General features: G+C 32.1%; 2 protein-coding genes and 1 long non-coding RNA gene across 3 annotated transcripts; 2 read left to right on the forward strand and 1 right to left on the reverse strand.

The window, feature by feature from the left end:
- Positions 1-3750: 3750 nt before the first annotated feature.
- On the reverse strand, positions 3751-19364 carry LOC114343740 (peroxisomal biogenesis factor 3). The gene is made up of 4 exons (XM_050649606.1): positions 18864-19364; positions 6186-6392; positions 4336-4518; positions 3751-4088 (listed from the first exon to the last, which is right to left on the reverse strand). Exons 1-4 carry the CDS (start codon positions 19191-19193, stop codon positions 3774-3776), a joined length of 1035 nt encoding a protein of 344 aa, XP_050505563.1. The 5' UTR covers positions 19194-19364; the 3' UTR covers positions 3751-3773.
- Positions 10801-11580, forward strand: LOC126883905 (uncharacterized). Its single transcript, XR_007697746.1, has 2 exons — positions 10801-11382; positions 11509-11580. It is a non-coding gene; the product is annotated as an uncharacterized LOC126883905 (long non-coding RNA).
- Positions 12865-13939, forward strand: LOC126883904 (uncharacterized). Its single transcript, XM_050649607.1, has 2 exons — positions 12865-13195; positions 13260-13939. The coding sequence occupies exons 1-2, from the start codon at positions 13022-13024 to the stop codon at positions 13830-13832; spliced, it is 747 nt and encodes a 248-aa protein (XP_050505564.1). The 5' UTR covers positions 12865-13021; the 3' UTR covers positions 13833-13939.
- Positions 19365-20114: the final 750 nt, after the last annotated feature.

The raw sequence follows: 20114 nt of genomic DNA on the forward strand, positions 1-20114 counted from the left end.
ACATACGTTTAAAATATAAAATACGTTTAAAATTATAAGCAACTTTTGTTCTATAGAGTTTCTTTATCTATGCTAATACGTTTCAAGTTATTTGCGAATGAAAATGTATATTTTTTAACAAAAACAAAAACAACGTGTTCAGACGGGTTTTTCGCAAATAACTCAAAAATAAGTATTTATCGAATTTAATAATATTAGATATCGAAAAAATATTTGTAGCAAAAATATAGCTTATAAGATACAAAAAAATGGTGTACTTATTCATGAAGTCTATTGACACAGTAAAAGCACAGTTGAAGCTCATGAAAAATTATTCTTATTCGTTCAATTCCAAATCAAATATTTCAACCTGGAATAACCAAAAAATGAAGCACTTTTCGGGAAAAACTCATTAAATGTTTCAAAAAAAAACTTTATTTTTATTTTTTATAAAAGTTTCTTGCACCAAAACTATACGAACTACGCTCAAATAAAGTTGGCCCCTTTTTTTGGTAAAAAAAAATTGTGAAAATCTGGCCCTATTTCGCACCCCAAATAAAATTTATCGTTAGCGATTTACCATTTACTTTAAATATTTATTGTTTATTTGATCTGTAAGTTGACCGGTTCGAAGTTCTTATTTTTGAAAAAATTTGGTTTCACAGTAAAAAAGTTTTTTTTTTTATTTTGGAAAAATGCCCTTTTTTCAAAATAACTTAAAAAGTAAGTATTAGTGATACGAATAATTTCAAAGAGTAAAGAAATGTACGACTTGCTTTTATAATTATTTGGCTTTATTTTGTTTTTCTGTAAGACAAAAATTGGTTAAGATATGGCTGTTTAAAATTTGCATGTACTCGTGATTAGTGACTCGTTCGAGCCCTTTCAACTAAAACCCTTTTAAAAATAAGCACTTTGAACCGGTGAAACTTATAGGTCATATAAAAATGTTAAGTAATTTGTAAGGCGATATAATGATTAGTTTCATTTGGGGTGCTAAATAGGGGGAAATTTTGACAATTTTTTTAGCAAAAAATGGGATTAACCGTATTTTGAGAGTAACTGGCTTAGTTTTGATGCTAGAAAGTTTTGTAAAAAATAAAGCTTGTTTTAAACACTTTAAAAAGTTCTAATAAGTTTCCCCGAAAAGTATTTCATTTTTTGGTTATTTTACGTTGAAATATTAGATTTGGAATTCGACAAATAAGAAAAACTTTTCATGAGCTACAACTTTCCTTTTACTGGGTCGAGGTACTCCATTTGTTTCTTTTTTTTTTTATAAGCTAGATACATTTTTGCTAACAATATGTTCGATCAAATACTTACTCTTTGAACTATTTGCAAAAAATCGCCTAAAAACATGGTTTTTTTGTTGAACAATAAACATATTTACTCATAAATAACTCGAAAAGTCTCGAGTTGACCACTTCGGTGGTGACACTGAAAATTACACGGTATCGCCATATTTTACGTTCATTTACTGGGCTGTAACACATATAGGTATTTGTTATACATTTGTCGCATTTAATAATTTTTTAAAGGGGACCCCATTTCAAATTCTGCGGGGGGGGGCGACGGAGTTTGTTACGCCACTGTTCATAGGGCATCTGCATTTCCGTTTATTTCTTCTAATCGATGTTTTATTTTGTAAATATATATTTTTTGAATTTAAGGCCAACACGCTAAGCAGCTTCCGGAATCTTTTATTGAGAAAAGCCATGTAAGTGGGCGATGATTGATAATAAAAGTGAATTTGCAGACAAAAAAATATGGTCTAAAAGTTTTAACTGTCCATACAATAGCTAATAATTAGCGCTCTATAGTAGAATATTTTGTTTCGGCACTGTATAGTGTTCTCCCCATAAAACTGTGCAATAAGCGTTAATTGATCGCTATTCATATTCTTACACTTTAACTGTATATCACCATTTTGCACGGCATGTTAAAGTTTTTGATTAATCGGAGAGATTCTAGATTTTGTCGTTTATTCTGTGTTTAACACTTTTGATGTACTCTTGGTTTGTATTAGGGCTTCCAATCCCGCAACCTGAGTTTAATCTCGGTATTTGCGGGACTACGAATTTTCAATCCCGCGGGATCTCGGTATTTGCGGGATCCCGCATATTGAAAATAGTCATATTTATATAAGGCAAATAAAACAATAAATTAATCAACTAACTCCACATTTAGTTATTTAAATATTACTATTAGCATGAGATCAAAACTGCTTTTCTTCACAAAAAAAGTAACAAATACTGAAAAAACAAAAAAAATATCTTCTTCAAAAAATACACCAAAAAAATTTTAAAAATCAAGGGAAAAACCCATTTTCAACTGAAAATTAATAAAGTTTACTAATTTAGTTGCTATATTAATTAGCTATAAGTTACTATTATTTAGCTAAAGCTTTCAATTGAAAATGTTTGCAAAGGAAACACAACATATTGGATAGTATGAATAAAAACGGAGTGTAAACTCCGAGTACGTTCTCATGAATATGAGCATAAAGTGTAAGTTTATATTACATTTCATACGAATAAAAATATGTTCATGTGATGAGTTTCTACTCACCGTACATAAGAATAAATACTACCGCGTGGAGTATGTACTCCAAAATTTGGAGTATAAACTAAATTCTCATATTTATTCATACGAGCCAATATCTAAATCTAAACTGTCATCTGCCAAACTCCTGCGTATTTTAGACACAATATAGCCAGCAGCAGAAAATGTCCCTTCGGCTTCCACACGTCGACGGTATTCCTTTTTAGGCTTTATATGTAAATGTAAGATATTTTCCCATTAACTCCCCAGATTCATAGAGAGTCATTTCTATTTTAATAATGGTCTCAAGTGTATTAACTCGAGATGGCGACGGACAAAGTAAATACATTACATGCTGACGATATAGTCAACTCTAACTCCTGTTGCAATGTAAGATCAAGATCGGAACCCGATGATGGAACCTCTACATGACATTATTTCTCACGTGTTTCTTACTTGATCAGCATATTTGTCATCATTGCTCTCAGATGAATTTCAAAGGCTCATTGCTCATTGCTGTTCATTCCCGTTACAAAATCATTAATTTCTTTTCGAAGTAAACTTTTTGGTGGAAGATGAAAAGTTTCATCGTCACACGACGCTTCGTAACTGAGGCTTTTGGGTATAAATTAGTAGTGCAGTCACATTTCTACGTCGTTGTTAAATACGGCGCAAAGTCAAAGCTAATTCTGAAGCTAACCTTTAATAATTTTTTTCCAGTTTTTTGATAATTTTGAGCGTAGCTACAGCAGTAATGTACGCTTTTTTCAGTCCCGCAAATCCCGCGGATCCTGCGTCTGTAATCCCGCAACACGCGGGATTGGAAAATGACGCGGAATCCCGCAATACCGAGATCTCGGTATTGCGGGATTGAAAGCCCTAGTTTGTATATTGTTCGTCCGCTATAACTTTGCCCATGCGTCAGATTCATTTTGAGACAAATTAAGTTAAAACATAAAGTGAAACGAACGTCGATGTGTATATACATTTTGTATACTGTATACTACACACATCGGCATACCTTTGACTTTATGTTTTGAATTAATTTGTTTAAAAATGAATCGTGACGCATGGAAAAAGTTATAGCAGACGAACAATAATAATTTATTTAATTAATCACTTCACCGCTGGGTTTCACTGGTTAATGTGGGTGAGAAATCAAAGACTTTCATCGTAGTCTATGTCATGTTGCTAACGTTGTCATATAAGCTTAGTACAAAAAATACATTAACCAAAATAAATCTTTATTATCACAATAAACTCTCATAAACATTTGCATTTAAAGTTTGAAGCTTTTTATTTGAACTTAATTGCTGAATAAGAGCGTGAGGGAATGATTGTTTATTTAGTAACCCATTTATTAAGGGAATTAACTTAGCTAGAGGCTTCTGTAATTCAAAAGGATTTTTAAATGATTCGTCGCTATTACTGGCATCTCCAGCCATGTTACCTTTTGTATACAATTCTGCCAGCTGGTCTCCCAGTAAAATGAATCCTTGATTGATACAACGGGTAGTGAGTGACTTTACTTCTTCACTATCTAGGAAGTCTGCAGTGTCTCTTAACTGAAAAAAAGTTATATCCGAAATTAGTGAACATCTAAAATCAAATAATACATATATCAAGATCAAGAAGAGTTTGAAAAAGCGCAGTAATTGCTAAAATATGCTAATGAATAAGGAAGAACAGGACTTCGAGAGGGAGATAGCCTATCGGGCCTTCTATTCAACATTGTCCCAGAGAAAGCTATTAGAGAGCAGAGATAACAACAAGAGTAACAATTATTAATAGGAGTGTACAAGTACTACTTACCATATTGTCATATATAATGCTATCACCACTAGTTTCTTCTGTAGAAAATATAAAGCTTTTAAAAGATTCAATTGGACCATCCCTTTGTGAAGATAAAGCTACTTGTACAGACCAGTTTAAATTTTCTATATCTCCAAGTTTTAGCTGCTTTGTTAATTCCATATTACCAACATATTTTTGAACCTAAAAATATATAACAAATAATATATACATCAGAGGTAAGTTATACATACACCGAATTGTATAGGTATATAAATAGAATAAACAATATACTACAAATAATCACAATATAATACCAACAAAATAGCCAACAGCATAACAGCATAACGTTAAAAGCAAGCATCTAGGTCACAAATATATCCAATTGACTATTTTGTCTCAACTAAGAAATCGGATGGGTTGCCAAAGTAGGATTCAACAAGAAAGTCCTCCAATAGGTATTTAATAATTTGTCAGCGCCAAAGTTGCAGTTTGGTTTCCTGAAAAATGAATCAGAATACCTGCCGCAGTTATTTCTTGTTCTGTTGAGTGTTGGCCAGATTTGTTTTGGTTAGCCGAAACCCTCTGGCTTGCTTGTAACACATCACATACACATAACCAAACTTATATGGAATCATATGATATTTTTTATTATTTTAAGCGAATTAAAGCTCAATTAAATGTTTTTCCATTGCACCTCTCTTGAGCAGGTTATAGAACCAAATCAACATACCTGCGAGCTATTAAAGTTGATTGGATGAAAATTAAAGGATTTTTTTTACCGATCGATAGTATGTACATGTGTGTATGATTGCTCCATATCAAAGCTCATAAGATGAGCCGTTGCGAGTATAGTCATCCAAACTATATTGGATCGATTGCAGGTAACAATAGATCGTAATAAACATAAAATAAATAGGTAATTATATGGTTGTATAATATATAAAGCTAAACAAACAATAGAAAAAGCTGACAGAGATAAGATTCGTGACCTCCGAAAAGTTGATTCGTGACCTCCGAAAAGTTGATTCGGGCTGTGAAGCTTTGCGCTCTGTCAGCGACCACTACATTTACAACAACAATTCTACACAGATAACACAACTTTTATAGGAAAAAGGGAAATAGCGTACAAAAATGAAAGAGTTTAAGGCAATATGGACATACTCACCTTCGGTTGTGAATCGTGGACATTAACAGAGAGACATAAGAGCAGAATACAAGCGACGGAAATAAACTAGGTACCTAAGAAGAACGAGAGGAGTCACAAGACTTGACAGGGTAAGAAATTAGCAGATAAGAGAAGATCTGGAGCTGGAATCAGAAAAAGGAAAGGAGGATTTAGTGATACCTCATTTTAAAGGTCGTTCGATTACCTTTTCAAAAAGACCACATCTTCTTTTTAGTAAGTACATATGGAATAAAGATATTAACTAGGTACCAAGTTCAGAACTTCAATTTTTTTTAGAGTATTGAACTCCAAATTGATTTTTTTGAGAATTGGAGTATTTTGAGTATTTATTGGAGTAGTTTTCGAAAAATCAAGTAAAACCGTAGTAAAGGTATTAAGTATCGGATTCAGAATTCCAAAAAATTTTTTGAAGTATTGAATCCAAGATTTTTCTAAACTAACTGAAAAGAATATATAAGAAGATATATAATGTATGTGGTATGTTTGAGGTAAGGTAGTTGAACAAATTTTAAAATGAGGTATCATTCAATCCCCCTTTCCTTACTGGTCTACAAAATGGCCACTCACACATAAATCTGATGTGTTGTTGCATATTTCTATAAAGATCAAATTATAGAGGGTGATATCTTTTCAAATTGACACACTGTATGAGACTGTTTTAAAATAAAGAATATATATCTACCTCATTGTCAATAAGTTTAGCTAACTTCTTAACCCCTTCATTAATAAAATTTTGACAATGTGCCAAATACTTTTCTTGGACATCTGTGGGTATACTATTGGGATCCTTATATAAATATCCACCAATTATCATAAGTTGTATGTTCAAAGTAACAGCTAACATTACTAAGGAATAGACAGTGACTGCTACTTTTGTCATGACCAATACCTGAAAAGAAGATTTAGTTAAAATTGTAGATAGAGAAATAATTGAACATATTTAATAGCAATTTCAAATATGCCTTAGAATGGTTTCTAAGCTTTGTTTTTAAACCAAGAGGAGTAAACTAAAAAGACAGATTCACACATAGGAAAGCAATGAACTGTCAATACGGATGGAATGGCCTTGTCCCATTCAAATAGTAAAGCGAGATTACCACCAACATACAAGAGAGAGGTCCTAGAGAGAGATAGAGAATGTGCTGGAAAATTTGACAGGCCGTGTAATTTCAGTTGCCTATATCAACTTAAATCGGGGAAATGAACCTCATATTTTTTTAACTTGGTATCAGGGCTGATAGGCAGTATTTAAAAATTAAGTTAAGTTAATAAAATTTAAAAAATATGAGGTCCATTTCCCCGATTTAAGTTGATATAGGCAACTGCAATTACACGGCCTGTCAAATTTTTCAGCACATTCTCTGTCTGTCTCTAGGACCTCTCTCTTGTATCGTGGCCGCATTAATTTTCTTCGTGCCTATTCCATCCGTATTGACAGTTCATTGCAAGAAAGTCACTAGAAATATCACCAAATACATCTTCTTTTTTGGTTGATCATATCGGACTTTGATGGTAATCCATAAATATTATATTATACTAATACGTCGCTGAAGAGTTCTAAACACAACTGTTTCTTGTATAAAAACAGACTAAAAATCTAAAAATTAAAGAAATAACGTAGAAAATATAAAAATCGCTGTGTAACGTTACAAACGTCACACCTTTGATATTTTATTTTTAAATAATTATTTTATTTTATTTTCTTTAATATTTCATTAACAATAATTGTCTTCTATTTGTTTTACCAGTTTTCTTCGTTAAAAACTCGTTGGCGCCCTCTTTGATTATTCTCTTTTATTATCCGCTTTTATTATCCTCTTTTATTATCTTCTATTTAATATATCTCTTTTCATTTAAATCATCGATTGAACATACTGAACATACCCCGTACATTGTTACTCTGTAAGTATTTGTCTTTCAATACGGAACATGCCTGTACTGAACTAGTACTTGGTTGTCATTTCAAAAGTCGCACTGTCATGATTGTCACTTCATCCCTACCAGAAGACACAAAATTAAAGGGAAAAATTATTCCTTAAATAGGCATGTAATTTGAAAATGAAATCATTTTTATTCAAATCATCTCTCTCTTGGGGTAAGAAAATTCATTATTATTTTTTTTAATTACATTTCTACATCTTACAGTTTTTCTAATGTTTTTTTATATCTAACCTAACCCCAATGTCAAACCATGTGTTCTGATATTTTAGTTTTAAATATTTCTTTCTAATTTACGTGTGTGCACGTTTAGTAATCAAAATTTTAACTATTCTCCTCATCTAAATTCCATTTAATTTACCCTTGCCATCTACTATTTTTGGGATACTATTTGGCAAAGGTACAGTTTGGTTATTAGCTTCTTGATTGTTGATATGTGTTTTACTGTTACAGTTTTTTGGATAAGATCACCGTCCTCCCTCTGGGAGCTTCAAAAAAGCCTATCGCCGGCGATGACACTAAGGCTAATGACAATGGGGCCATGACATCTAGACAGCAGCATCCAACATCCAAGTACGACACCACCAAGACCGTAGCTGCACTGACCTAGGGCCACAACATCTGCCAGGTCAAGAGAAGTCCACAGCAGTACCATTCAACATCAAGAAGTTACCATCAATACCAAAAGCCCTAAGTATAGTCCAGAATTGTTAGTTTTTGGCAAGAATTTGAATATATTTGTTAATGCAATTTACTAAGTCATATTTTTATTATATCTTTATGAACAATAAACATGATTAGTTAAAAATACTGTTTTGTTTGCTTCCATTCTAAATTTTCAGAGTTCATTTTTAAGATTAAGACAAGACGAACACACACCTCAGTGACTGAGCTAAGCTAAGGGTGTAACGATGGCTATCTTGGATGATTGAGGTAATATTTTCAAATATTGTTTCAATTAGCTGGGGTAGTCCACCGCTTATTTCGTTTCAGCTGATATAACTTAATTAACCTATGAAATGCCAATAGTGTCAAAATTTTATAAATGTCATTAGTGTCACAATTTGATAACAGTGGAGTAAACTTGCCTGAGGTTGGACCAATTACAAACAAGCTTTACGGCGCGGGAAATTTGGATTACTCCTCTTGGTTTACAAATAGACTATAGGTGGAAATGAGAAGTTTTATTAATACAGTAGAACCCCGTAAATCCGAACCCCGCGAATCCGAACTTTCGGCAAATCCGAACCAACGGAAAGTGAAAAAAATTTAAAAATTCAAGACAAAAACTTAAAAACATGTTTATTATACAGAGTAAAGCCAGAAAATTGGACAATGTAGGATTACTAGGACTTTGACATTTAAAATTTCTTAAAAATAAATATTATACTTTAATATATAGGTTTATAAACTGTTTATAAAGGTTAAACACAAACTTACTTTGGTTCTCTCGTAGTCAACTTGAGTCCAAAAATATTGTCCACACTCTTGCGAGAACGTTTGGCTACTCAAAATCACAATGAAAGCTTTGAACTACTAGTTAAGGCTAACTTTCGGATAATCCGAACTTTTCGGAATCCGAACAGACTGTCCCCCCAATTAGTTCGGATTTGCGGGGTTCTACTGTAATACTATATCCACTTATAATAACTACACATCTCTTCTCACAAATAATATTCCACAAATAAGTATAGTTTATATAAAAAAAATGTAAATTTAAAAAAAAAATAAGACTGACCAGAAAATGTACACTTTTTTGATAGTGGATACTTTTGCCGGTCAAGACCGGAAAGTGAACGTTAGGGACCGGCAAAAGCTTTTTCCGGTATTTTATTTTCCAATCGCTATTCGCGAACTCAAGCGAGGGTGCTGCCGCTTATGTGGAACTAGAGGAATTGGGATGAAAATGTAAACAATTTATCCATTAATCTATGTATCAATGTCAATTGAATGCTTGTCGGGTGTGCTCATTTAATGAATGATTTATTTATATTAATTAATTACATCAATAAAACTATTAATTATATCAAAATACGTTATCCCAATTACATCGGCCATTTTCATGCAACTGCACTGCCACCAAGTCGATTGAGTTTGCGAATATCATAACACATGCATACTGCCTTGATTCAGTTACTACGACAACAACGTTGCAATTTATTATGAAGTGACAAGTGCCAGTTGATTTTTAATTTGTTGGTTGTCAAACTTGTTTGGTGAGTTCGCAAATTTCAAAATATGGATTCAGATTTTGAATTGTCTGACAAAGAAAATGAAATTCCAGAGGAAATTTTGAAAGCAGCAAAGAATTTAATTATGTGCCCAACACTAATAGAACATAGTCTCAGCTAATTGGCTTGATAGGTTGGTACCTATTATTGTTATGATACAAAAGACTGGACACAAATTTATCCCATCTTAAGTTATGTACAGCAGCTGGTTCCTAAAAAAACTGATACGACTCTAAAGGACGACATCATTACTTTGCAGTATTAATTTGTATATTTCTTAGCAACTGACGTTCTGCCGGACACCAGTTGCTAATAATTATACAAATTAATAGTACAAAGTAATGACATCGTCATGGTCACAACTCTAACTGCCGCGTGCAGTTGCTGTCTGCCGCCTGCCGTCAATGTCAGAATCGTGCCTTTTGTAGAAAGTGTATTTTGTAGAAAATTGAGCAGTATATTTTGTAGGATAAATATTTATTATTTACATACTGGCACTGTCACTGCCAGATCTTAAAATTTGTCACATAACTTATTCTGTTCAACCTCAAAAAATGGCTCCGCATGCTAGCAAAGAACTAAAAACAAAAATTGTAACGAAATTAGAAGATGGTTGGTCACTATCTGCCGTAGTGAACCATTTTAACGTAAGCAGAACAACAGTTTTTAATATTAATAAAAGATGGATAGAACAAGAAACTCTCGAAAGAAAGCAAGGTTCTGGAAGACCAAAAATATCTAAAATAAAATATCAAAAAATTAGAATTACCTAATAATGCTGGAATTTAAAATAATATCAAAATTTAGACCTTAATAATTATTACAATTTATGAATTAACATATGTAATCAGTTGTTTGTTTGTTTATTTTATTATTTGTAGTGATGTAAAAAAAAACGTGTTTCTTTTTAATTCTAAAAAAAAAACGGAAAAAAAAACAATAAAAAACGTGTTTTTTTTGTTTTTAATTGTTTTTTATTAGTTTCTCAACGTAATATTAACAATATCAATATTAGGACTTGTTTGTAAGCCTAAAAATCACCCAATATTTCAATATTATATCCAAAACATCTAGAAACTCAGTGTTTGACGTTCCCTTTTAAAAAATATTGAGACATTAAACCCTTACTGCCTTTATCTATTATTTTTTACGTCGTTGCTTTTGGGGAATCACCGAAATTTAGCAGGACGCTCGTATTCGTTGGCGCTGAGAAAACCGGGGAATTACCGATTAGCTTTTGCAGGTGTTCTGTTGTTATTTTGTGATTTACTTGCCTTGTGCCGGAAATATTTGTGTTTAGTGCTTATTTAAGTGTGTTTAAATAAATTAATTATTGTTAATTATATTTTCTGTGTTTTATGATAATAAATTATTTGCTACCTACTGTAGTGACATTAGTGACAAAAACTGAATGTTTATAATGTCTTCGAATTCGAGTTCTTGTTCTTCGCGGGAATCACGGGGAAGGAAAAGTTGCAAAGTAAGTTCCCTGTTTAAAATGCTAAAAACACAGAAAAAAAACTCCTCAAGTATAGTGTACTTTTTGTACACTTCAACTATCAAAAAATGGGACACGTTTGTTGGAACATATTAAAAAATGCCTAAAATGTCCAGAGGAAGTTAAAATAAAGTATGGAGTGACGGAGAGAAAACAACGAAACATTGGACTATTACAAACAATACATGAAAAAAGGGAGGAAAAAGTTAAAGGTATGTACCAAAGCTCTAAAAATATTTCCAAATTTCCCTCTTCTTTATTTAGTAGAAATTCCTAAAGATAACCTTACTTTACAGACTTATTTTTAAATTTAATAAATTTGGGAATTTTATTTACAGAAAAACCGAAATCACAATCTAAAGAGGTGTCCGCATTCATGGATAAAATGACACCTGAACAAAAAGTAAAAGCCGATGAACTGCTTAGCCGGGCTATCTATTTAAGTCAAGCACCACTGGCTTTAGTAGAAAATATACAGTGGCAGAAGTTGTTTAAATTTCTCAGACCTGCTTATCAGATACCAACCCGACACCTTGTATCAGGCCCACTATTAGACAGTGAGCACCTACGTGTAAAGGCTATGGTTTCGGAAAACATTGGTAAGATTTAAGTTTTACCATGTTTATTAAAATTTATTGTTTCGGCCCTTACTCTGTGAAATTCTGCGTAATAACAATAAATTAAATATTTTTTAGAAAATCCACAAATTACATTAGTTTTAATAATAATCTAATACGGTTCCAACCGGTTTCGATGCCATTGCATCATTACCAAGGACTGTTGTACAAAATGATGTAATTTGGCATCGACTCCGGTTGGAACCGTATTAGTTCATTAAAACTAATGTAATTTGGGGAATTTTGGAATTTTTAAAAAAATATTTAATTTACTGTTATTATATTTATTAAAACATTGACAATATATAGGCGAGCCGCTGTAAAATTACCAGTGAACAACGTACTACGGACGAAGTTTAACAGGAAAGACCTTGAACAGCAACCAGATGCGGTACAGTGTTGTACCACACCGTCCGTCGTATATATTTCAGTAATTTTAGAACGGCCCGACTTTAATATAAGTAAACCTACATTATGCTAGTAGGTTAAAAATAATTATCTCTTTACTTTAAGCTGGAGTACATTCTGTTGGACTAATGGTGGATGGATGGTCCAATATTAGGAACGAGGCTGTCCTAAACTTTGTTGTAACAACTCCAAAGCCATTCCTTTTTAAAATTATGCCCACAGGCACTGCACCTCATACTGCAGAATATATGACAAAAACCCTTGGTGCAGTAATAAGTGAAATCGGTCCCCGAAAGGTATTTGGTATAGTCACAGACAATGCAGCAAACATGAAAGCTGCTTAGGCCTTGATTGAAAATGATTTTGATAATAACATTTTTACCTATGGATGCTTTGCTCATTATCTTAATTTAATATTTACCGATCTCAAAAATTTAACAAGTCTGAAATCGTTTACTGCCGAGGCTGTTGCCCTTACAAAGGCCATCCGACAAAGCCACATATTATCTGCGTGGGTAAAGGAAAAACAAAACGAATTAAAAATAAGTTGCAGTCTTAAACTCCCAGTGCCTACCAGATGGAGATCATTAGTTCTTTGTCTACAATCATTGCTTGCTAACAAACAAATAATAAAAAGGATGGCTATCAATGGAGAAGTTGAAAAGGCAGTAAGCAAACACCCATCTTTAAAAAAAAATGCTCTAAGCGATATATTTTGGGACCGGGTACAAGGATACATTATGCTTCTGGAACCAATTGCTAACACAATTACCTCTGTAGAAGGTGACACACCAACGATTTCAAAATGTCTGCATTTATTTAAAAAATGGTTAACACCTCATTAGAAAATGTCACTAAAAGTCCATTGTTATCCAAAGAGGAAGCAGATACAAGGGCAATTTTTGAAAATCGGAAGAAGTTTGCTATTTATAGTGTTCATTTTGTAGCTAACCTTTTGGATCCAAAATATCGTGGCTGCGAACTTAGCTCAGATGAGATGGTAAATTTTTTTAGGTTATAGTGGGTTTTATTTATATTTATATTAATTTTTTTATTTAATGTAGACTGATGCGACAGAAGTCATATACAAGGTAGCACAGAAGATGCCAGCTGTCGATGAAGCAGCCGTCTTAGCTGACGTTGTCAATTTTATTGCAAAAGAAGGACTATTCAAAAAGGCTTTTCTATGGAATGAGGACACAATTGCAGCTATCAGCCCTATTGCCTGGTGGAGTGGTCTTTGCTCAAATACCGCACTCTCCAAGTTGGCGATTCGTTTTCTAGAGTTGCCAGCGACATCAGCAGCATGTGAAAGATCATTTTCTTCATATTCGAGAATTCACACCAACAAGAGAAACAGGCTGACCAATACTCGAGCGTCAAAAATCGTGTATGTGGCTCATAATTTAAAATTAATGGCTGAACTACAGCCAAGTGAATCATCCAGTTCAGAATCAATTGCTGGCCCTAGCTTCACAGTCAATCCTGCATTAGAATCTGAACCGGAACCAATGATAATATCCAATTCAGATCAGTCGGAGTCTGTCTTTGAAAGTGATGAAGAGGAAGCTTCAGAGTCTGAAGAAAATGCAGATAGCGACGGGACGGATCAGTGTTCATTTAAGGGATTCGGTTAATTAATTGAACCTTTTCAATCATTAAGACGTTGTTTTTTTTATTTGATAAATTTTTATTACTTATTTTTGCTTTGATTTTGCAAGTTAACGAATAAACTCTTCTTATTTTGTTTGTACCCATGGTCTTTTTATTTAAAGGATTTATACGAAATTAATTATGAAACGAAATAATACTTATTTTGTTATAAAATTATACAGAATATTATATTTATTATGTTTTTGTCATTAAATAAACTGTACCCACTTAAAAAATCAAAATAAAAAAAAACGAAAAAGAAACAAAAAAAACGAAGGCTTCGTTTTTTTTGCAATAAAAAACGGTTTTTTTTTAAACGGTACCGTTTTTTATTGGTTACATCACTAATTATTTGTATGTCATAATAAATATAATATAATGTCAGAACAATCAAATACACTGCTCAAAATGATCAAATCTTACTAAGAGTCGTACAGTTTTTTTAGGAACCAGCTGTAAAAGTAGTTCAGCAATAATTGAAGACCTAAGTGGAAGAAGGTGGTATGTCACATTTTCTAAAATTTTGAGTTTCCTAGTGAATAAAGGTGGTATGTAACTTCACTATCATATGACACTTATACTGTGTATACTGAATTCGCTCTACCGAGATTCACTTTGACACATTCGGAATAGGAAACATACAACACAAAAATTCCTACCTCACGCTATTAATTGCTAAAATCAACTTAATCTTTCCTTTAAAAAGGAAGAATTATTAGAAATAGTGGGAGTGTCTACTAATCTCATAAAATTTTGTGGAGTTTATTTCTACAAAATATTTTTATTTTGTACAATAAATAATTTTCTCATTTGTTATCAATACATTATAATGATGTAAATAAATAATTATTGATTGGCGTAAGATTTATGTTATTTTTATGTCTGTTTACTATTAATAATATTGGCTATGAGCAGGTGCGTTGGTTGTGCAGTAATTTCCAGTCACTTCTGACAATTGAACTTTCCAAAAAAGAAATTACTAACGTCAGTGTCAAAGTGAATCTCGATAGAGCGAATTCAGTATACATCTAAAAAGCTTAATAAGAGATATTCTAGTGGATGCAAGTGGTGCCTAACATGTAAAATGTCATTCTTGAAGGGAAGGAGGTATGAAATATTTTTCGTTTTTTTAGGTTTAAATTGTTTATACTTAACTCAAGAACGATTAACTTTAGAGAAAAGTTACAAAAGACCTTTTTTTGTTTCCAATGATCAAAAGAACCTAAAATAATGTCTACACGGGCCGAAAAAATTGTTTTTAATAATTTGCTTAAATTTTTTTTTAATGAATGTAGCTATTACTCCTAAATTATGGCATTTAGGTATAGAGAATATAATATGAAAAATAATCAGCATTTCTTAAGGACTTCAAAACGCAAAATATATACAGGGTGTTCCATTTGAAATAAGAAAGTTAATTATATTTCGAGAAAAAAGGAAGATCTGACAACAATGTAATTGCTACTATAATATCGGCCGCATTAGAAAACCCTTAGGTTTAGAAAACCCTTAGATAATTGAGGCTTTCCATATTATATAAAACTCACTCTGTATAATAGACTCCATTTAATAATACTTACAAGACAAGATAGACGGAAGAAGAAGGGCCAAATCGAAGAAGACTGTCATGGCTTAGAAACCTGAGAGAATGGTTTAACAGATCCCTGCATCCCTTTTCCGAGCTGTAATCAACAAAAGTACTATAGCCTAATTTGATAGCCAACACTCGATAATCGAGCACAGCACATGAAGATTATTTTGTGTTCAATTACATAAATTTCTGTAAAACTGATTATAGAGTATTATTATTTCATGCCACATACTCCCTTCATCCATTCAGCTAAAGCATAGTTATACAAACTAAAATGAATGGAAGAAGGCGGTATGTATTATACAGTATGTATCATACAGTTTTTATTTATTTTTAGAAAAAATAATAAAAATAAAATCAAATTATCAACCTTATATGAAAAGGAATGCTTGTAGCAATATCAATAAAGCCAAATAACACAGACAATATTTTCATGATAAAAGTAGAGGGATAAAAACTTAAACTGGCCATATCTCAAAAGGTAAGCTTTGTAACATACCCCCTTCTTCCACTTAAGTCTTCAATTGTAAACAAGTATTAATTCTAATAAGTAATATATACAGTCAGAAAAATGAAAGAATACCCATGAACGATCATATCAAGCACATATTTTAGATTTGCTGCCTCTTTCAATAAATAACAAACAAGAGAGATAGATTATTAAGTGTTATCTACTAAGCAAAAACGTTATCCAAGACATAAGCAGGTACATATTTATAATTGACAGAGTGAGACGGCGATACAATTGTTCAATGTAGTTATATTAATTTAGTAGAAAATTTAAACTCACACTTGACTATTTCTGTACTTCTAATGTCATTCTTAGAAAAACATTCAACATCAGTAGAGATAATGATTGTATAAACTACTATTTGAGTAATCGTGCTGGTCAACTATAATCTGACAAATTCAATTTCTGTCACTTTGACAGTGAAACTGGGTTAGGTTCGGTAGAGTTTATAAATTTTAATAATCAGTCGTATTTACTTGAATAAACTCAGTTCTTTTAAAAGCTATTTTGATATTATATTGTATTTTTGGTTTGGTAAGTATTTAGTTAATTAAAATAAGTCAATAAAATTTGTAAGTAATCATCTGTCAATATGGTTAACTTCTGTCTATGAGTTTGCCAAACGTGTACATATTACTCTGACTTTTCAATCATACTGTATAAAATTACAGATTAGAATATTTTTACGAATGTACATTTATTTGCAGATAATGTCTGGAAAATGATCTGGATGCCAAAATGATCTGAATTCATTAAGTTTACTTTCATTTAAGTCACTTAATGCAGCTGATATAAACGACATTTTTTCAGATTCAGATTCAGATTCGTTTATTCATGTCAATAACACAAGTGTTTAACACATGTCAAATAAAATTACACAAAGATTTGGACGCAATACAAATTAAAAAGATGCACAATACGACTAAGAGTATTAATAACATTAAATACTAACATTAAAATCACATTAAATTTGATTACATTAACAATGGACATTGCTTAAAGTCATAAAATCCTAAAATTTAAATGCAAGAAATTCCTCATTACTATAAAAAACATTTTCTAACAAAATATCTTTAATTGTACTCTTAAATTGATTTAATGGAAGACACTTTAAACTATCTGGAAGTTTGTTGAAAAATTTAATAGCCCAGTATCCTGGCCCAGTTTGATACCTCCTCAATCTCCAGTAGGCTGGCACGAGATGGTGTTTATATTGGGTGTCATGTTGGTGTATGTTCTCATGGGTTTCAAAGTGCCCCCCTCCCCTCTTGATAAACATTAGGTTCTCAAGTATATATAGAGATGGAACAGTGAGAATTCTTAGGGACCTATATGCTTGCCTACAATCATCCCTATACCAAAGACCAGCAATTTTTTTTAAAATTTCTGTTACTATTTACGTCCTGCAACTTTAACATGGAGAAATTCATAATACATTTGGTTATTACTCATTATTTTTGTATTATTAATCTATATCAAATAATTAATTACGGTAGTAAAAGCAACATTTATTACCAATAAATATATAGGTATTATCAGAAAAAGAATAACATCACAAAAAATTTTTGACACATTTACGTAGCGAAAAATCATACCGTGGTATAGTTTATTTTTTAACCAGGAGGACTAAACTAAAAAGACAGATTCACATCCAAGAAAGTCACTAGAATAATAACCAAATACATCTTCTTTTTTGGTTGATCTAATCGCCCTCAACGAAATCCATAAATATTATATTAAATTAATACGTAGCTAAAGAGTTCCAAAAACAACTGCTTTTTATATAAAAGCAGACTAACAATCTAAAAATTAAAGGAATAACACAGAAAACACAAAAATCGCTGATATAACTTAATAGACCATTCCAGGCCACGTGACTTTGACAGTGTCGCTGAGGGGCAAAAATTGTGTTTTCGGTGTTATTTTTGCTATTTTCTCGTTTTATTATAAGAAATCTGTGGTTTTAACTACAAAAATTTCTAATATTAGATATAGGACACCCTAATAGGGGATGCAAAAACCCGGTATAATCAGAAAATCAGTTTTATTGGCCCATATCATCGTTCTGTGTACAGTGCATTGCGATTACAGTGATTTAAAACATCTCGGTCTTTAATGCCCGGTTGCACCAACAGATCTTAAGCTTAAGTCCAGAATATCATAAGAATTAATATATTATAATTATAATATATTACAATACGAATACCATAATATAATAATAGATATAATTGATAATAAGGTAAGAATCTAAAATTTTGGTGCAATGTAAGTGATACTCAAGGAGGCCCTATTTATAAGTAGAGCTTAGCTAAGCTGGAGCTTAAGATCTGTTGGTGCAACCAGGCATAAATGCGGCTGGTATTATAAAAAAACTCACTTTATCTCTTTTACTTTTACTGGAACACTTTACAACTGAACAAAACGCTGGTATTTTAATCATATTCTTAAATTAAACAATGGTTTTCTACACTTAACCTACTTTGTTTACAAGATCTTTGCCCTCCAGTCGCTGTCAAATGACCTCACCCTGGAATGGTATATTAACCTATGAAATGTCACTAGTGTCAAAAGTTGATAAACGTCATTAGTGTTAAAATTTTATAACAGTGGAGTAAACTTGCCTGCGGTTGGACCAATTACAAACAAGCAATACAGCGCAGTAAATTTGAATCACTCCTCTTGGTTAAAAAACAAACCATAGTCACATCCCTTTTTTACAGTATTAGTTTAGACCTTGTTTTGACTAGAAAATTTGATTTGATTCCTATGCATATCATGGAGGCATGGGTATTCTTTCATTTTTCCTACTGTATAAATATATGTAATATATTATTATAAGTATTATACAAATAACTAAATATTTACTGTTGCAGTAAGTAATTAATGTTTGTGTTTCATATAGTCATGACTTACCTTTAAATTGTTCCATAGTTCAACTTTGTTTTCTGGATTTGTCTTAAGACGTTCAATAATTTCATCTGTGTTTACTGTATCTGAAATTAAATCTAATAGAGCCACGGCAAAATTAGAAAATGTTTGGCTTTTGGTTCTTTCTATGCTCTCAAAATGGTTTTGTTTGCGGTTTCTGTCGAAGAACTCCTTGGTTTCCCTTTCTTGCCATTCCCTAAGCTTATACTGGGCATATTTGGTTAATAAAATAGATCCCGAGATAATAGCACCCCCAATGTAAAACTTGTTCCTGTGCCTTGAAATAAATCCTTGAACTTTGGAAAACACAGTCATGTTAAACGCTGATTTTACAACTACGAATCGCAAACTAATTGTATTTACAAATCTAAAAAATGGTAACTGTACAACTCATGTTTTGCAAAATTAAAAAATAGTTAATAATAAAAATTTAGTTTTCAAACACTATTTTTTTTTCATAGTATGATTTGGATTGTCATTGTCAGATTAGAACGTCAACCGTCAACGTGACCGTCAACGTCAACGTCAACGTCTATTATAGTTCTTCAATAGGGCTTTTCATTCACAGTCATTTGTTTCGAGCTTCTGTCAAATGTCGTATAATCCGTGTATATTAATATTATACACAGATTATACAACATATGACAGAAGCTCGAAACAAATGACAATCGATGAAAAGCCTATTCCATCTTTGCCTATGCATCAAAATTCAGGATCAGGAATAATTTTCTTTTTTTTGATAATAGATCTCTTTTTTACTCACAGAAACTATAGCCTATATAAAGCTTGTTTGTAATTGGTCCAACCTCAGGCAAGTTTACTCCACTGTTATCAAATTTTGACCCTAATGACACTTAGAAAATAGTGACACTCTTGGCATTTACGCTCGGTTTATCTCGGTTTCATGGATGTTTAAATTCACATAATTTTTCTATGTTCCTATGACGGATTACGGATTAATTATAAAGGGTTTTTACCCAAATATTTTTTACTTTGGTGGTTAGCATGTTAGATTCAAGTGAGTATAAAGACCGCGTCCCACCATCAATAATTTGATCAAACTGGTTTGAGCAAACTGAAAGTGACAGTTAGTGACGTCACATCCTGAGTGTTCATTGTGGATAATGAAAAATTATAATGAAAAATTTTACGCTGTGTCTAGGTACACGCTAACGTGTACGCAAATAAAAAAGTTAGGTACACGCGAATTAAACTTCATCAAGCTAGTGACGTCAT

This window comes from Diabrotica virgifera, chromosome 4, assembly GCF_917563875.1.
Source record: "Diabrotica virgifera virgifera chromosome 4, PGI_DIABVI_V3a".
NCBI lineage: Eukaryota > Metazoa > Arthropoda > Insecta > Coleoptera > Chrysomelidae > Diabrotica > Diabrotica virgifera.